At 39.9% G+C, this 13,402-nt stretch overlaps 1 protein-coding gene across 1 annotated transcript; it reads left to right on the top strand.

The window, feature by feature from the left end:
• The first annotated feature begins 1,156 nt into the window (after positions 1-1,156).
• Positions 1,157-7,371, top strand: LOC131247032 (uncharacterized). Its single transcript, XM_058247476.1, has 5 exons — positions 1,157-1,334; positions 1,421-1,688; positions 1,769-2,071; positions 2,840-2,924; positions 6,830-7,371. Exons 1-5 carry the CDS (start codon positions 1,264-1,266, stop codon positions 7,369-7,371), a joined length of 1,269 nt encoding a protein of 422 aa, XP_058103459.1. The 5' UTR covers positions 1,157-1,263.
• The last annotated feature ends 6,031 nt before the right edge of the window (positions 7,372-13,402 follow it).

Genomic DNA, 13,402 nt, shown 5'->3' with positions numbered 1-13,402 from the left:
TTGGATCGGTTAGTTTATTTATTCAGTATGAAGTGGAAGTTTCTTTACTGAAATAAATGGTCTCTCTCCTTTAGCTTACTCCATTGAGAAGCAAATTCCATGGTGGATGATATAAGTCAAATTGGGTGTGGCTAGTCCTGCTCTATTTGTTGTTGTGGCTAACAGTGGGGTGTGTGTACTATTGTGCTAACCAAAAAGAAAAAGAAAAAAAAGTCATGCTCTATTTGTCGTTGCCTCTTATTATTTATATTTTGAAAGGATATTGTCCTTGTTTCTCACCTTCCATGAAATTGTTGTCGCTGATGTCAAATGTTTTTTTTTTTTAATATTATTATTGTAGTTTATGCAGTGGTAAAAGTTCTTTAACATTCAATTTGATCTATTATCTTAAGGAAGACTAATGTGACAATGAGATTTTGTTAGTTTCCTATTTTCAATTTTGAGAAACTAAGTAAGAGGCTTGAATCTATCCAATATTCAGGTTACCTTCCTTACCAAAGTTTTACATCCAAACATCAACAGTAATGGTAGCATCTGCCTCGACATTCTAAGGAGCAGTAGAGCCCTGCTCTCACAATCTCCATGGTGACTCAGTTCTTAATCTACCTTGCTTCTTTTCAGGTCTTCTTATTTGTAGCATATTCATTTTGCATGGTTAAGAAATATCCAACATTTCAATCATTGATAATGATATTACCTAGCTCAAGGTAATTCATATGGCACTGCAGTGGTTCTAAGGTATGGCTTAGTGACTGACCATGTTGGCATGTGAGTCTTATTCGACAATCACGCATCAATGGGTTCCCTACTATTTTGAGTTGGCATGATGTTTTACATGTCAAGGTGCTTTTTACCTAGCAGTTTGCCTATCAACTACCCCTCCATGGCCTTACCATGCTTGCTTGCCCTTTGATGTGTGCATGTAATAGTTGTTATTGGGAATCAATACCAGATTACCATGTAGTTGCCTAGCAACTACCCCTCCATCACCCTACCATGCTTTGCTTGCCCTTTGGTGTGTGCATTTTATAGTTGGTATTGGGAATCAATACCAGATTACTAGGTGGGACTGTAATGTTCTTGTGAATGGTGTTGGTGTGAGCATGTGCCATGGTCAGATCTGAGAGCCCAGGTGAGACTGTAATGTGTTTGAGACTGATGGCTTTCTTCTTGACACTTGCCCAGGTCTTTTAGCCCTAGATTTAGAAGAGAAGACTAGCATATGCAAAACATAAGCATGTAATAGCAAGAATTTTAAGGCACATGCACTCGGAAGCCGCTCTAGGAAGGCCCCTTAAAGAAGATGGTCAGCCTGACACAGACGTTATAAAGAAGTTAATTCCCAAAAAATACTTTCTACATTTTTCAACATCTTTTTATACATGTTTGATATTTATTTTCTTTCCTATTGTAATTATAGATTATTTAAGAGAATCGATGAGGATAACAACACATTTTTATCAATTCGCGAGTTAACAGCACTGATCATTGGAATCAAATTTGATGAGATAGATTTAGATAGGGATGATGCTGTGAAAAAGGTAATGGATGAGTTTGATACGTCGAACGATAATCACCTCTCTGAAGAAGATTTTGTGAGAGGAATCTCAAAATGGGTTGAGCACGCTAAGCATTCTGTCCCTCAACCAACTATTGATCAAAATAGATTAATTCACGACTTTCATCAGGTAAGTTGCCTCATTCTCATGGTATGTTTTCCCATAATTGTCATAAGCAGACTCTTGACATCTTCAAAATGAATACACAGATAACTAAGGAAGAACATGATATGCTAATTGATAGGAGCGATGAAGTTGTGGAGAGCATCAACAATCCCTATTGGATTTATGCTAAAGCAATATCATTATTGCTTTTGGGAGCTGTTATTGCAGCTGCATTTGCAGATCCTCTTGTAGATGCTGTCACCAATTTCTTTAATGCTACAAGCATACCCACTTTCTTCATCTCATTTATTAAGATGCCATTGGCTACCAACTCCAGTGAGGCTGTCTCCGCAATTATTTTTGCCAACAGGAAGAAGCAAAGAACTACTTCTTTAACGTTCTCTGATGTCAGTTTCTCTCACTTTCTAACCCTTTATTTCAGATAATATCAAATGAAGTTGCACAGTTGATGAAACATACGATGACTACCTGCAGCTGCAGTAGCTATTTTCAATATTCTCATCTGATGTCAAGTCCTTATGATTACCAATATGTGTTCATTTGGGTTGGCATAGGAAAATGCAAACCACGTTAAGTCAGATTTCTTTTAGGCTCTATTATTGCCCCAAATTGCAATTGGGTTTGCCCATTTTCCATTCTCTATTCCAATTGCTGGTTGGTGCATAGTGCATTCACCTGCTGCCAAAACCCAAAAGCTTCCAAATGCACCCTGACATTTTAACACCTTTCAAGCTCTTTTTAGAACCTTTTAGATTATTGCTAAAGCTATTTGTAAGGGGAAAAAATGTGAATCACTACATGTGTATACCCATGCCATATGAGCCGACTCAATCATCCAGCGAGCCATGCTTGTGCTAGGAAAATGGACAGAAAACCACTAACTACAGCATGTTTGGCATAGGAAAATGGACACAAAACCACCAACTACAACATGTTTGGCATAAGAAAATCTCTTAGTTTGGAAGATCCTAGCCACCTATCGTACATGGGACCCAATTGAAACTTGGTTGTGTACATGATTCCCATCCACCACTAATTGATGGCTGGATATCTAGGAACAAAGTCTCATTTAGATACGAGAATGCATGAATCTTGCTGTAGAATTATTTTAAATGCTCCAATTTTATCTTTGTTAACTATAGTTTCTGCTGCAGGTTGTGAAATGTGAGTTGTTGGTTGTCCCTGCAAGGGAATTATCATCTGAGGAATGTCCAACCTGGCTCTCTAGTTCCCAATCGGGTAAATTTAGAACCACCTGCCTTTCTAATTCCCAGTCAGAGTGAAAGAAAAACATCGCTACCTACCTGAGTATACTATGCATTGGACTCTGGCTCCAAATCCTGCTTCCTACCTATTTCTTTTTGTTTTTTGCCAACTATCTAATTACCTAAATTTCCTTCTATGAAGCTGTATTTTAATCCTGCTACTGTGAAAATGTTGAGCAACCTAAAGGTATATATTGTTGACATATGGATTGTCTTTAACATTTTGCATTTTGCATTTTAGCATAACTGTTGCACACTTGTTGTATGTTGATGAAGTTTGGTTTTGCAGAATGAAAGCAATGCACAGTTAGTGAGGTGGTCAAATGGCAATTTGCAATTGCTAATTTGTAATGAAGTACTTGACATAAGTGTGCAAGAAGCACACCTCGATCAATCATACATTTTCCTTCGACGTGGAAAGGCGGGCCTTCACAACTTTTGACAATTGCAATTGCAATTGCAATTGCAATTTGGTCATTTTGTGATATCAACGAAGGTATGCTACTGTCAAATTTATTTAGCCTTGCTTTGGAGGATGGGAGTTGAATTGCCTTTTAAATGAAGACTGTGGCACGAATATTCTCAATTGTTCTCAAATGCCCCCTAGCTTTTCTTTGTAAGATATGTTGATTGGTGGACCATTTTGATGACGATTCATTCCAAAATTCCGATGGACCAGACCTCATCATAAAATGGACTCTCAATATGAAAAGATCTACTACAATTCAAATACAGCAAATAGATTTTCAAATATCAGAAATACTTGATTATTGTAATTTTATTTTACCTATCTTCCTGATACTTTTGCTACTCTCTCACGCTCTTTACAAAGTTTCCTTGGGGACTGTCTTCTTTGCACATTTTGTTGAACTTTTATCCATCAAGTGAACTGACAAATCATAAGTTGAGTGAAATCTTAATTTAGCTGAAATGGTTGATCTATTCTGTTTTTACAAATTTAGTTGGTATTGCTATACCTATATTAGTTGGTATTTTGAATAGCTGAATGTTTATTTTGTCTTTGGCTATTGCAGATTTTACTTGTTCAAAAATGAGAAGATCAGTGTATGCTCCCAAGTATTGTCTTTCTTTTTTATGTCATCTCGTCGTCGTCTTTCTCTATAATTTAACTCTTCAGTTTCGGGGCATAGCTTTTTCATATGACTACATTGTTTGTATGATGAAATTGATTTTCAGCCATGTGCAGTAAGCTTTTGGATCAAAGCAAAGGTAAGAATAGGGTGTTAGTTGATGAAAAATTGATAACCAGTAGAGGTACATCCATGGAGTTCTCGCTTGCGATTGTTGAGAAGCTATTTGGCTGTGAGAAGGCATTAGATCTTGCTGTCAACGAGAACTTTAAATGGACATATAACTATTATGTTGGCATTGTACTTTTGTGAATGAATTAAAATGAATTATTGTATTTGATTGAATGAATGAATGATTGTATTTGATTGAATGAATGAATGATTTAGCCATGAAGTATTTATCTATATTAGCTTATATGAGTTGATCTATCAAGGCATGTACTACAATGGTAAGAGATGTCATTATTATATTTTTAATTTTTTTTTTAAAAAAAAGGTAGTAGCTACGAGTATTAACTGCAGCCCTTTATCTGGAAACCATAGTTGTTTCTAATTTCAGCCTATGAAAAGGCCTAGCTACATGTCCTTGGGGGGGGGGGGGGGGGGGGGTGAATAGGACTATGCCAAATTAAAACTTTAATAGCGGAATTTAAATGAATGAAGTAAAGATAGCACTTTAAACAAATCGCGGCACAGAAATGTAAAGCAACCTTCAAATACTAGAACAGAGAGGTTTATACCAATGTTGTTCTAAAGGACAACCTTACACCATAAAAACTAAGGGTTTATGACAGGACAACCTTACTAGAACAATTTGAATATCAAAAACTCAAACTGAAAGAAAATAAAGGAAAAGGCAAGAAATAAATTCTAAACTATTATAACATTCCCCACAATGCTTGAAATGTAAATATTACAACATTCACATCCGCACATACATCCCACAAACTTGAATGATAAAAGATATAGAAATTAAACAAATATTCAAATCACAAGACACAAAGAATTATAGTGGTTCGCCTGTGTGTACACCAACGGTTAAACAACCGCCACAAAGATTGCTACTCCACTCCTAATATCCTCATATAGGGGATATTAGCGTTCACTATCAAAAATAGGTTTTTCTTAGGTTCACCCAAAACTTCACAATTGTATCTTTCAAATGGGCTTACACAAAGCCCCACTTCTGAGTTTTCTAGCTCTCCTCAGATAACCAACAAATTGAGATTTTTCTGGCTTAATCTCAAATAAAACCAAAAAGAAAGAAATTTACAATAATGTAAAATACCTAGATTTCTCCTTTTGTAGCAGCCCGAAAGAACCAATTGGAGTAGAAGTTTGAAAATAGAAGTTCAATTGTCCAATACTCACTTTGAAATGGTTCTAAGTTCTAATTGATTTTAAATTAAATCAAGTTGGGCTAGCCCTATTTGATTTTGATTCTAAGAAGTGGAATATCCCAATTCCTCTTTCAAATTAGATTGGAATGCAGAAACAAAATCAAATAAGAAAAGCTAACAAAAGAGAATTTTAAATATGCACATTGTAGCTTAAAGAAGAATACAAACATATCTCTCAAAGTAATGCCTTAATTTTACTTGAATTGGATTATCAAACTCTGAAATTCATGCTCTATTTATAGTTGCAGAATCGCATCTACGACTGATCCTGTGGACACTATGACTGGTCGTAGGACGAACTGCATTTTAAAATTTTGAGCGCGATCGGATAAAACTGTTCCACGACTAGTCGTAGGCTGTTCACGACCGATTGTGATACCTCCATGACTGGTCGTGACCATCCTACGATTGGTCATGAGGTACCAGGTTTGTTCGCTGTAGTTTGAGTTGTAGATCCTGGACTGGTCGTAGGACGCGTCGTGCACTGTTCACACAACCGGTCAAATAGAGTCCAGGATTGGTCGTAGCTCAACCAAAAAATTTTAAAATTTTGCAACAAACTTAGGACTAGTCTTGGAATTTCTTGGACTGATCGAAGCAACTCTAGGACTAGTCGAATAAGGTCCAGGACTAGTCTTAGAATAGACCAAACATCTATAAAATGACTTAATTTGAATTATGTATACAAAATGACCTACCCTAAGGTCATTCATACCTTAAATGTGAAGTATGGACACTGAAACTTCATTTCTTCAGATGATGGTTGACCTTTGAAGATTATGAAACTTTGAGATCTCTACAAGATGTAGCTTGAACTTGAGATCTTCTAGAGCTTGAATTATACTTCATCTTGTACTTTATATTGAGTTGTACTTTAGTCTTGAGTTATACTTGAGTCTTGAACAAGAACTTGCCTTTTAAAGTAGCTCTTGGAAGATTCTGAACTTTAAAGCTTACAGGAGTGGACAAAGTACATGACCTTGCATTTCTTGAAGTAGATCACCATTCTTAACTTGAAGCATTGTGATGCAGTCTTAAACATATAAATCAACATGCTATACAAGACATAGATTGTGTTTTTGGCACCACAAAATTTGACAACTAAAGGTGCAGGAAACCATAACACTTACAGCCTATTACTACAGTTCTAGCTCTACTTTTAGCTACAGTTATAATCTGTAGTTGTATATACTATAGAGCTACGAAAAGTATTACTACGGATTTAATCCATACCTATTGTTTCTATGGCTATGGATTAAATCCGTAGCCATAGCTTTAAGACCTATAGCTACAGTACCAATGGATACGGTCGTGCTACGGACTATAACCGTAGCCATAGACCTTTAGCTATGACTTTTATCTGTAGCCTTTGCCCAGTTTTCTGGTAGTGGTCACACCTGAAGGATTAATACAACTCCCACTTACTGTCGGAGATGGAAAAAACCAGGTAACTACGATGATCGACTTCTTAGTAGTAGACTGTCCGGTTGTCTACAATGCGATTCTCGGACGACCTTCCCTCAACGCCCTGCAAGCTGTGGTTTCGACCTACCACTTACTAATGAAATTTGTAACCGAGCAGGGCATCAGATCAGTGAAGGGAGATCAACATGAAGCTAGGCAATGCTACACGATAGCGCTAAGGGCTTCACACCAGATGGTGACCATTGCATCTCTCGACCCCCGAGAAGATTATGGAGAAAGAGGTTGCCTCATGGAGGACCTCGCTCTCATTCTGCTCGATGACTCTGATCCGTTCAAAACAGTCCAGATTGGGTCGCCCCTGAAATCCCCACTGCGAGATAAGATGATAAGCCTCCTTCGGATGTATGCCGATGTCTTCGCGTGGTCTCACGAAGACATGCCGGGCATTAATCCAAAAATCATTGTACATCGGCTGAACGTTGATCCAAGCCACCGACCAATTTGACAAAAGCGCAGAGCACTCGGCCCCGAGTGATATGCGATGATCGAAGAGGAAGTTGATAAGCTCCTTACAATCAGATTCGTTAAAGAAGTCTACTATCTAGACTGGATAACCAACATCATGTTGGTTAAAAAGTTCAATAGGAAATAGCGGGTCTGTATCGACTACACTAACCTGAACAAGGCATGTCCCAAAGATAATTTTCCTCTTCCACAAATTGATCAGTTGATAAACAGCACTGCAGAACACGAACTACTTAGTTTTATGGACGCTTATTCTGGTTATAACCAAATTGTAATGCATCCGTATGATAAGTCAAAAATAGCATTTGTCACGGACAAATGCCTTTATTATTACCAGGTTATGCCATTTAGATTGAAAAATGCCGAAGCCACTTATCAACTACTCGTCAACAAAATGTTCGTCCATCAGATCGGGCAAACAATGGAAGTCTATGTAGATGACATGCTCATCAAGAGCATCAAGGCCACGGATCACGCGTCTGATCTTAAAGAAATTTTCCTCGTTCTCTGCAAATATCAAATGAAGTTAAATCCGAACAAATGCGCCTTTGGAGTTAGCTAGGGCAAATTCCTCAGTTTTTTGGTTAACCAATGAGGAATCGATGCCAACCCCGAAAAGATCAAAGCTCTACTCAACATGAACTCGCCAAGGATGACGAAAGACTTTCAACAGCTTACAGGAAGAATCACCGCACTTAATCACTTCATGTCTTGAGCTACAGACAAATGTCTCACCTTCTTCAAACAGTTGAAAGGGAAGCAAGTCATAGACTGAACAAAAGAATGTGAGATAGCTTTTTAAAAGCTAAAACAATATTTGGGATCGCCACCATTGCTGTCCAAACCTGAACAAGGAGAATCGCTATTTTTGTATTTGCCTGTTTCAAATGCAGCAATCAGCTCGGACTTAATTAGGGTGCACGAAGGGAAGCAACTCCTGGTATACTACGTGAGTAAGGCATTGATCTCAATCGAAACTAGATATCCGAATTTAGAAAAATTGGCATTAGCACTAGTCATTTTCTCTCGACGATTGAGGCCATACTTCTAGGCCCACACCATCATTGTTCTAACAGATCAACCTCTCCTCCAAGTGTTGCAAAAGCCTGAAGCCTCGGAAAGGTTGACCAAGTGGGTGATCGAACTATGTGAATTCGACGTCAAGTATCAAACTCAAATAGCTATCGAAGGTCAGGCAATGGCTGACTTTATCGTCGAAGTTACTTTGGCACCCTAACAAGAAACCGACCTAAACGTTCAAGCTAACCCATCCAGGTTAGAACTTGTTCCAAGCATTCCGCCCAACCAAGCATCCAGTTCTCAGGTTGATCCTGACCTACCCAAGTGGACGTTATATGTTGATGGCTTATCGAACTCTAAAGCCAGCAAGGCCAGGATAGTCCTAGAAGCTCCAGATCACGTATGCATGCAATATGCCTTAAGATTTGGATTTCAAGCCTTCAACAACATAACTGAATACAAAGCGTTGCTTGTTGGACTTAGGTTAGCAACGACCATGGAACCTTACACCTTGAAATTTTCAGCGATTCTCAATTGGTCATCAATCAAATAGTTGAGGAATATCAAGCCAAGAAGGAACACATGAAAGCATATCTATGGAAAGCAAGAGAATTGATCAGCAGATTCCAAAAGTACAACATCACCTATTCCCTCGAGCAGAAAATTCCAAAGCTAACATGTTAGCAAAGTTGGCCACTGCAGACGAAGATGATATTCCAAGATCAGTTCCGATCGAATTCCTTACCAAACCAAGCATTGACGAAGTTGACCTTGCCATAGCTCTTCCAGTAAGCTCAGAACCAACATGGATGGACCCAATCATCGAGTTCCTCAAGGAAACAAAGCTACCTGAAGATCGAACGAAAGCACGCAAGCTATGGACCAAGGCAGCTCATTATACTCTGGTCAAAAACATGCTCTACAAGAAGGGGTTTTATATCCCTTATCTCAGATTCCTTCGACCAGATGAAGCGGAGTACGTCCTGAGGAAACCCCATGAGGGTATTTGCGAAAATCACTCCGGAGGACGAGCCTTATCCCATAAGGTCATTCGACAAGGGTACTATTGACTGACCATTCAAGCTGATGATCGGCAGTATACCCAGAAATGCAATAAATGCCAGCGTTTCGCCAATATACCTTAGCAACCTCCCAAAGAACTAACTCCTATGACCGAGTTGTGGCCATCCGCCCAGTGGGGCATCGACATCATCGGCCCTCTCTTGACTGGTAAAGGCTAGACTAAGTTTATTGTGGTCGCGGTCGACTACTTCACTAAGTGGGCCAAAGTCGAGCCTCTGGAAAAAATAACCGAGCAAAAGATAACAGACTTTGTTTAGAAGAACTTCATATGTAGGTTCGACATTCCTCGTATGATCGTCTCTGATAATAGAAGGCAGTTCGATAATAAGCAATTCTAAGGAATGTATGAAAACCTCAGAATCCGGAATGTTTACTCCCCGCCATGACATCCGCAAGCCAATGGGCAAGTCAAAGCGGTCAATAAGATCATCAAATACCATCTTCGAACCAAGCTCGAGAAAGCCAAGGGAGCGTGGGCCTAAGAACTCTCTAACATTCTTTGGGCAAACCAAACTACAGCCCAAATAGCCACTGGGGAAACTCCCTTTTCCTTAACCTATGGGGCTGAACCTGTCACCCCAGTAGAAATTGGACTGCCAACAGCTCGAACTAAGTCCTTCGATAAACAACGAAACTCCAAACTAATGGCCCTAAATCTCGATCTTATCGAAGAAAAAAGAGAACAAGCTCAAATGCGGACTGCAATTCGCCAACAACAAGTAGCACATTTCTACAATGCCAAATTGAACCTTAGGAGATTCAGAGTTGGGGACTTGGTCCTTCAAAGAACCTTCCAAAATACCGAGGAACCCGGTTCAAGAACCTTGGGCCTAAACTGAGAAGGACGCTATGTGGTGACGAGTGCAAGTCGACCAGGGTCGTACCATCTGGAAAATCTGGATGTCAACTCCTCGTCATCCTTGGAATTCCAAGCATCTCAAGTTTTACTACCCTTGAGAGACTAATTCATGGTTTATTATGTGTTGGTCGTGTTCAAGTTGGTATAAATGAGAATTTTGCAGCCTAGTTCCTACCTCCATATTTTCGAAGCAATGTTTGTCGGAACAATCCACTAAGGGTTTCCCAAGATAACCGGGAAAGAACAACCCCTACCAAAGTACCATATCTCTCTAAGGGGGGTCGGATCCCACACTATGAAGGTTCCTCCCTAAGGGAAGAAGAAACCTATCCGACAAGTCGAACTCTGAAAGGAAGAGTAACCCTTCGACGATTTCTACGACTAGGGCAATCAATTACACGACTTACCTACAGGATCCGACCTATCTACTTAATCCGTTCTACTTAGAAAAATTCGCACACAAGCATCATACCAAAAAGTGAATTTTATTGATAAAAGCTCCCAGGAGCATATTACATTGAAAATTCATAAAAATACAGGGAGGACTAATTCTTTAAGCCTCGGGGGGGCTACCCAAAGGGCACGTCTTCGGCAAAGGCTTCGAAGTCAGAGCTAGCCTCTTTGAAGCAGGAGAGGTCCAAGTCTGGAAAGACCTCCTTAATCTCTTCGACGCATTTCAAACAGGTCATCTGGTACAAAGTATCTTTCTCTTCCGAATATTCTTCGAAAGATTTATGCTCTTCAATGGTGGCCATTCGAGCCAAAAAGATAGACGCCTGAGCCACCAGAACCTCTGCCTCAGCTTCCTTAAGCTTCACCTCGGCCCCTTCAAGCTTCGCCTTCAACTCCACATTGTCGGCCTCCCACCGAGCCGACCATCAGAATCCTCGACAAAAAGCTTCTTTTCACCTCTAGTTCGGCCGCCAAGTACGAGCTTTCGCAACAGAACGAGCCCGGTCAGCTGCAATAGCTACAGCCTAGGACTGTTCGACTTCAGTCTCCTTCTGCGAGAGCTTCTGCTCGCCCTCACTCACCATCATTCGCAAGCGAACAATATCATGGTGCACTTTCAGCATGCAAGGGGCCAACTACTAAAAGAGAAGGAGAGAATATCAACAGACGAACAAAAGGGAAGGAAAACAATGAATGCTCAGAGGATTCGCTTACTCAAAGGAAGCTCTTCGTCACAATCGCATCACATCTGAGTGCAGTTTAACGTATGGAAGAACTCCCTTTTAGGCAGATTCCGCTCAGCCCAAGGAAGGAGATTTCCTATGACTTCACTAACCATCCCGGAAGGACGTCCTTCCTCCTCCTGAACCTCGAAAGGCTCCACAGGAGGCCTGCTACTTTCTTCAGCCTCCACAGGTCAAGCCTTAGTAGAAAGCTTGACAACTCCCCAGACCTCCACAGGGGGAGTCTCCTCACGAATGGTCGTCTCGACTGTCGTCTCAACAGCAGCAGAGGCAGGGACTGTTGTCGTCACCTCATCTTCAGTCTCCACGATAGTGGGAGTTGAAGGACCAACCTTTCCCTTGCTCTTAGAGATCATCTTCTGCTTCTTCTTCTCCATCACAATTTCCTTAAAAGAAGATGCCTTGCGCTTGAGGATAAGCTTCAACAAGGGATGAGCTTCAGCCATATATGCAATCGGAATGAAAGAAAAGTTAACCACAAGTTCATGAAATTTTTCTCAAGTCTTAAAGGTCGGCAAAGGTTCTTACCTGTGAGCTCAGTATCAAGGCCTGACTTCAACAAGAGCTCTGGTTGGAGAAGTTTTATCCAAGATCGATCTTCCTTTTTTAACGCAGACGCTCCTTGAACTCGAGCAAGAGGTCCAACAGCTAGTACAGGGGGATATTAGGGAATAACTGCGACAAGGGAAAAGATATATGCAATCAGTTAAGAATACTTGAGGCCAACCAACTAAGAAACAATCTGTAACGCCCCGTGTTTTAAGAACCCGAGTATATGACCCGTTTCCTAAAAAACCCGAGTGTTAACCCTAAAGGATGATCAAATTCGAATATATATATATATATTTCAACTATCAGAGTTAGCAGATGAGCGTATGATGGACAAATCAACATAAAGGAAAGTTAGCATTTACATTTAAAATATACAAGACGTCGCCCATAATGACTTATACAAACAAATGTCCCAAAACTTACAATTACAAAGTGAAATAATATTACATGTAAACAAAGTAAATTATAACAAATCTGGAACTTTAAAACCCCGTAGCAACTCTTGACAATACAATCATGCACTTTGACAATGGTACTCTGCTCCTCATCAATCTGAACCTGAGAATCAATTAAGCCACTTGTGGTACCTGTACGATTATATATTTGATAGATGAGTAGCCAACTCAATGTGAATTCCCCTCAAGATTACACACCACCGCATTACGTAAGCATAGTTATACAAAACATAACAAAACAATACATGATGCAGTCTTATTATATGCATGGATGCGTGAATGTAATCATCACCCCGGGGATGCTCATCCGTGCGAACATTTGGCTCATCACTCATGCAATCATCGACCTAGGAATGATCATCCAGTCGGACAAAATACGTACACCACATACGATAGCGATAGACGCTGGTCTGTGCTATGTATGCATGATTAGCCAAACCATTATTAGTTCAGTTACAATCAGCTAGTTTAAATAAGCTCAAGGTCACTACGGGGACTCATCACAAGAGTAGGCCGATAGCTCGGGCATAGGTTTCATACCACCATCCCCGACTCATGAGACTACCACCTTTAGATGTTTAATGGAAACCCGTCGACTAGTGGCCAATCATATTTCAGTATATGGGGCTTACCATCACATGGTTACACAGTATAAAACATCGAACCCATATAGGGCAAATACCAAAACAAAGCCACATAGGGCGATATCAAGACAAGCACATAGGCAAATATCAAAATAAGTCACATAGGGCAAGTATTAAAACCATGCGATAAAAGACCATCCTTGAAAACCACTTAGACATAGCAACCCCTGTATGGTAGGCCCACATCAACATTCAATTCAAG

Source organism: Magnolia sinica, chromosome 5 (assembly GCF_029962835.1).
Source record: "Magnolia sinica isolate HGM2019 chromosome 5, MsV1, whole genome shotgun sequence".
NCBI lineage: Eukaryota > Viridiplantae > Streptophyta > Magnoliopsida > Magnoliales > Magnoliaceae > Magnolia > Magnolia sinica.
This window is presented reverse-complemented; position numbering and strand designations above follow the sequence as displayed.

Coding starts and splice junctions, on each gene's coding strand:
- LOC131247032 (XM_058247476.1), top strand. CDS start 1,264: ATGCACTCGGAAGCCGCTCTAGGAAGGCCCCTTAAAGAAGATGGTCAG. Junction 2,072..2,839: donor CTTCTTTAACGTTCTCTGAT/GTCAGTTTCTCT, acceptor TTTCTGCTGCAG/GTTGTGAAATGTGAGTTGTT. Junction 2,925..6,829: donor GCTCTCTAGTTCCCAATCGG/GTAAATTTAGAA, acceptor GTTTTCTGGTAG/TGGTCACACCTGAAGGATTA.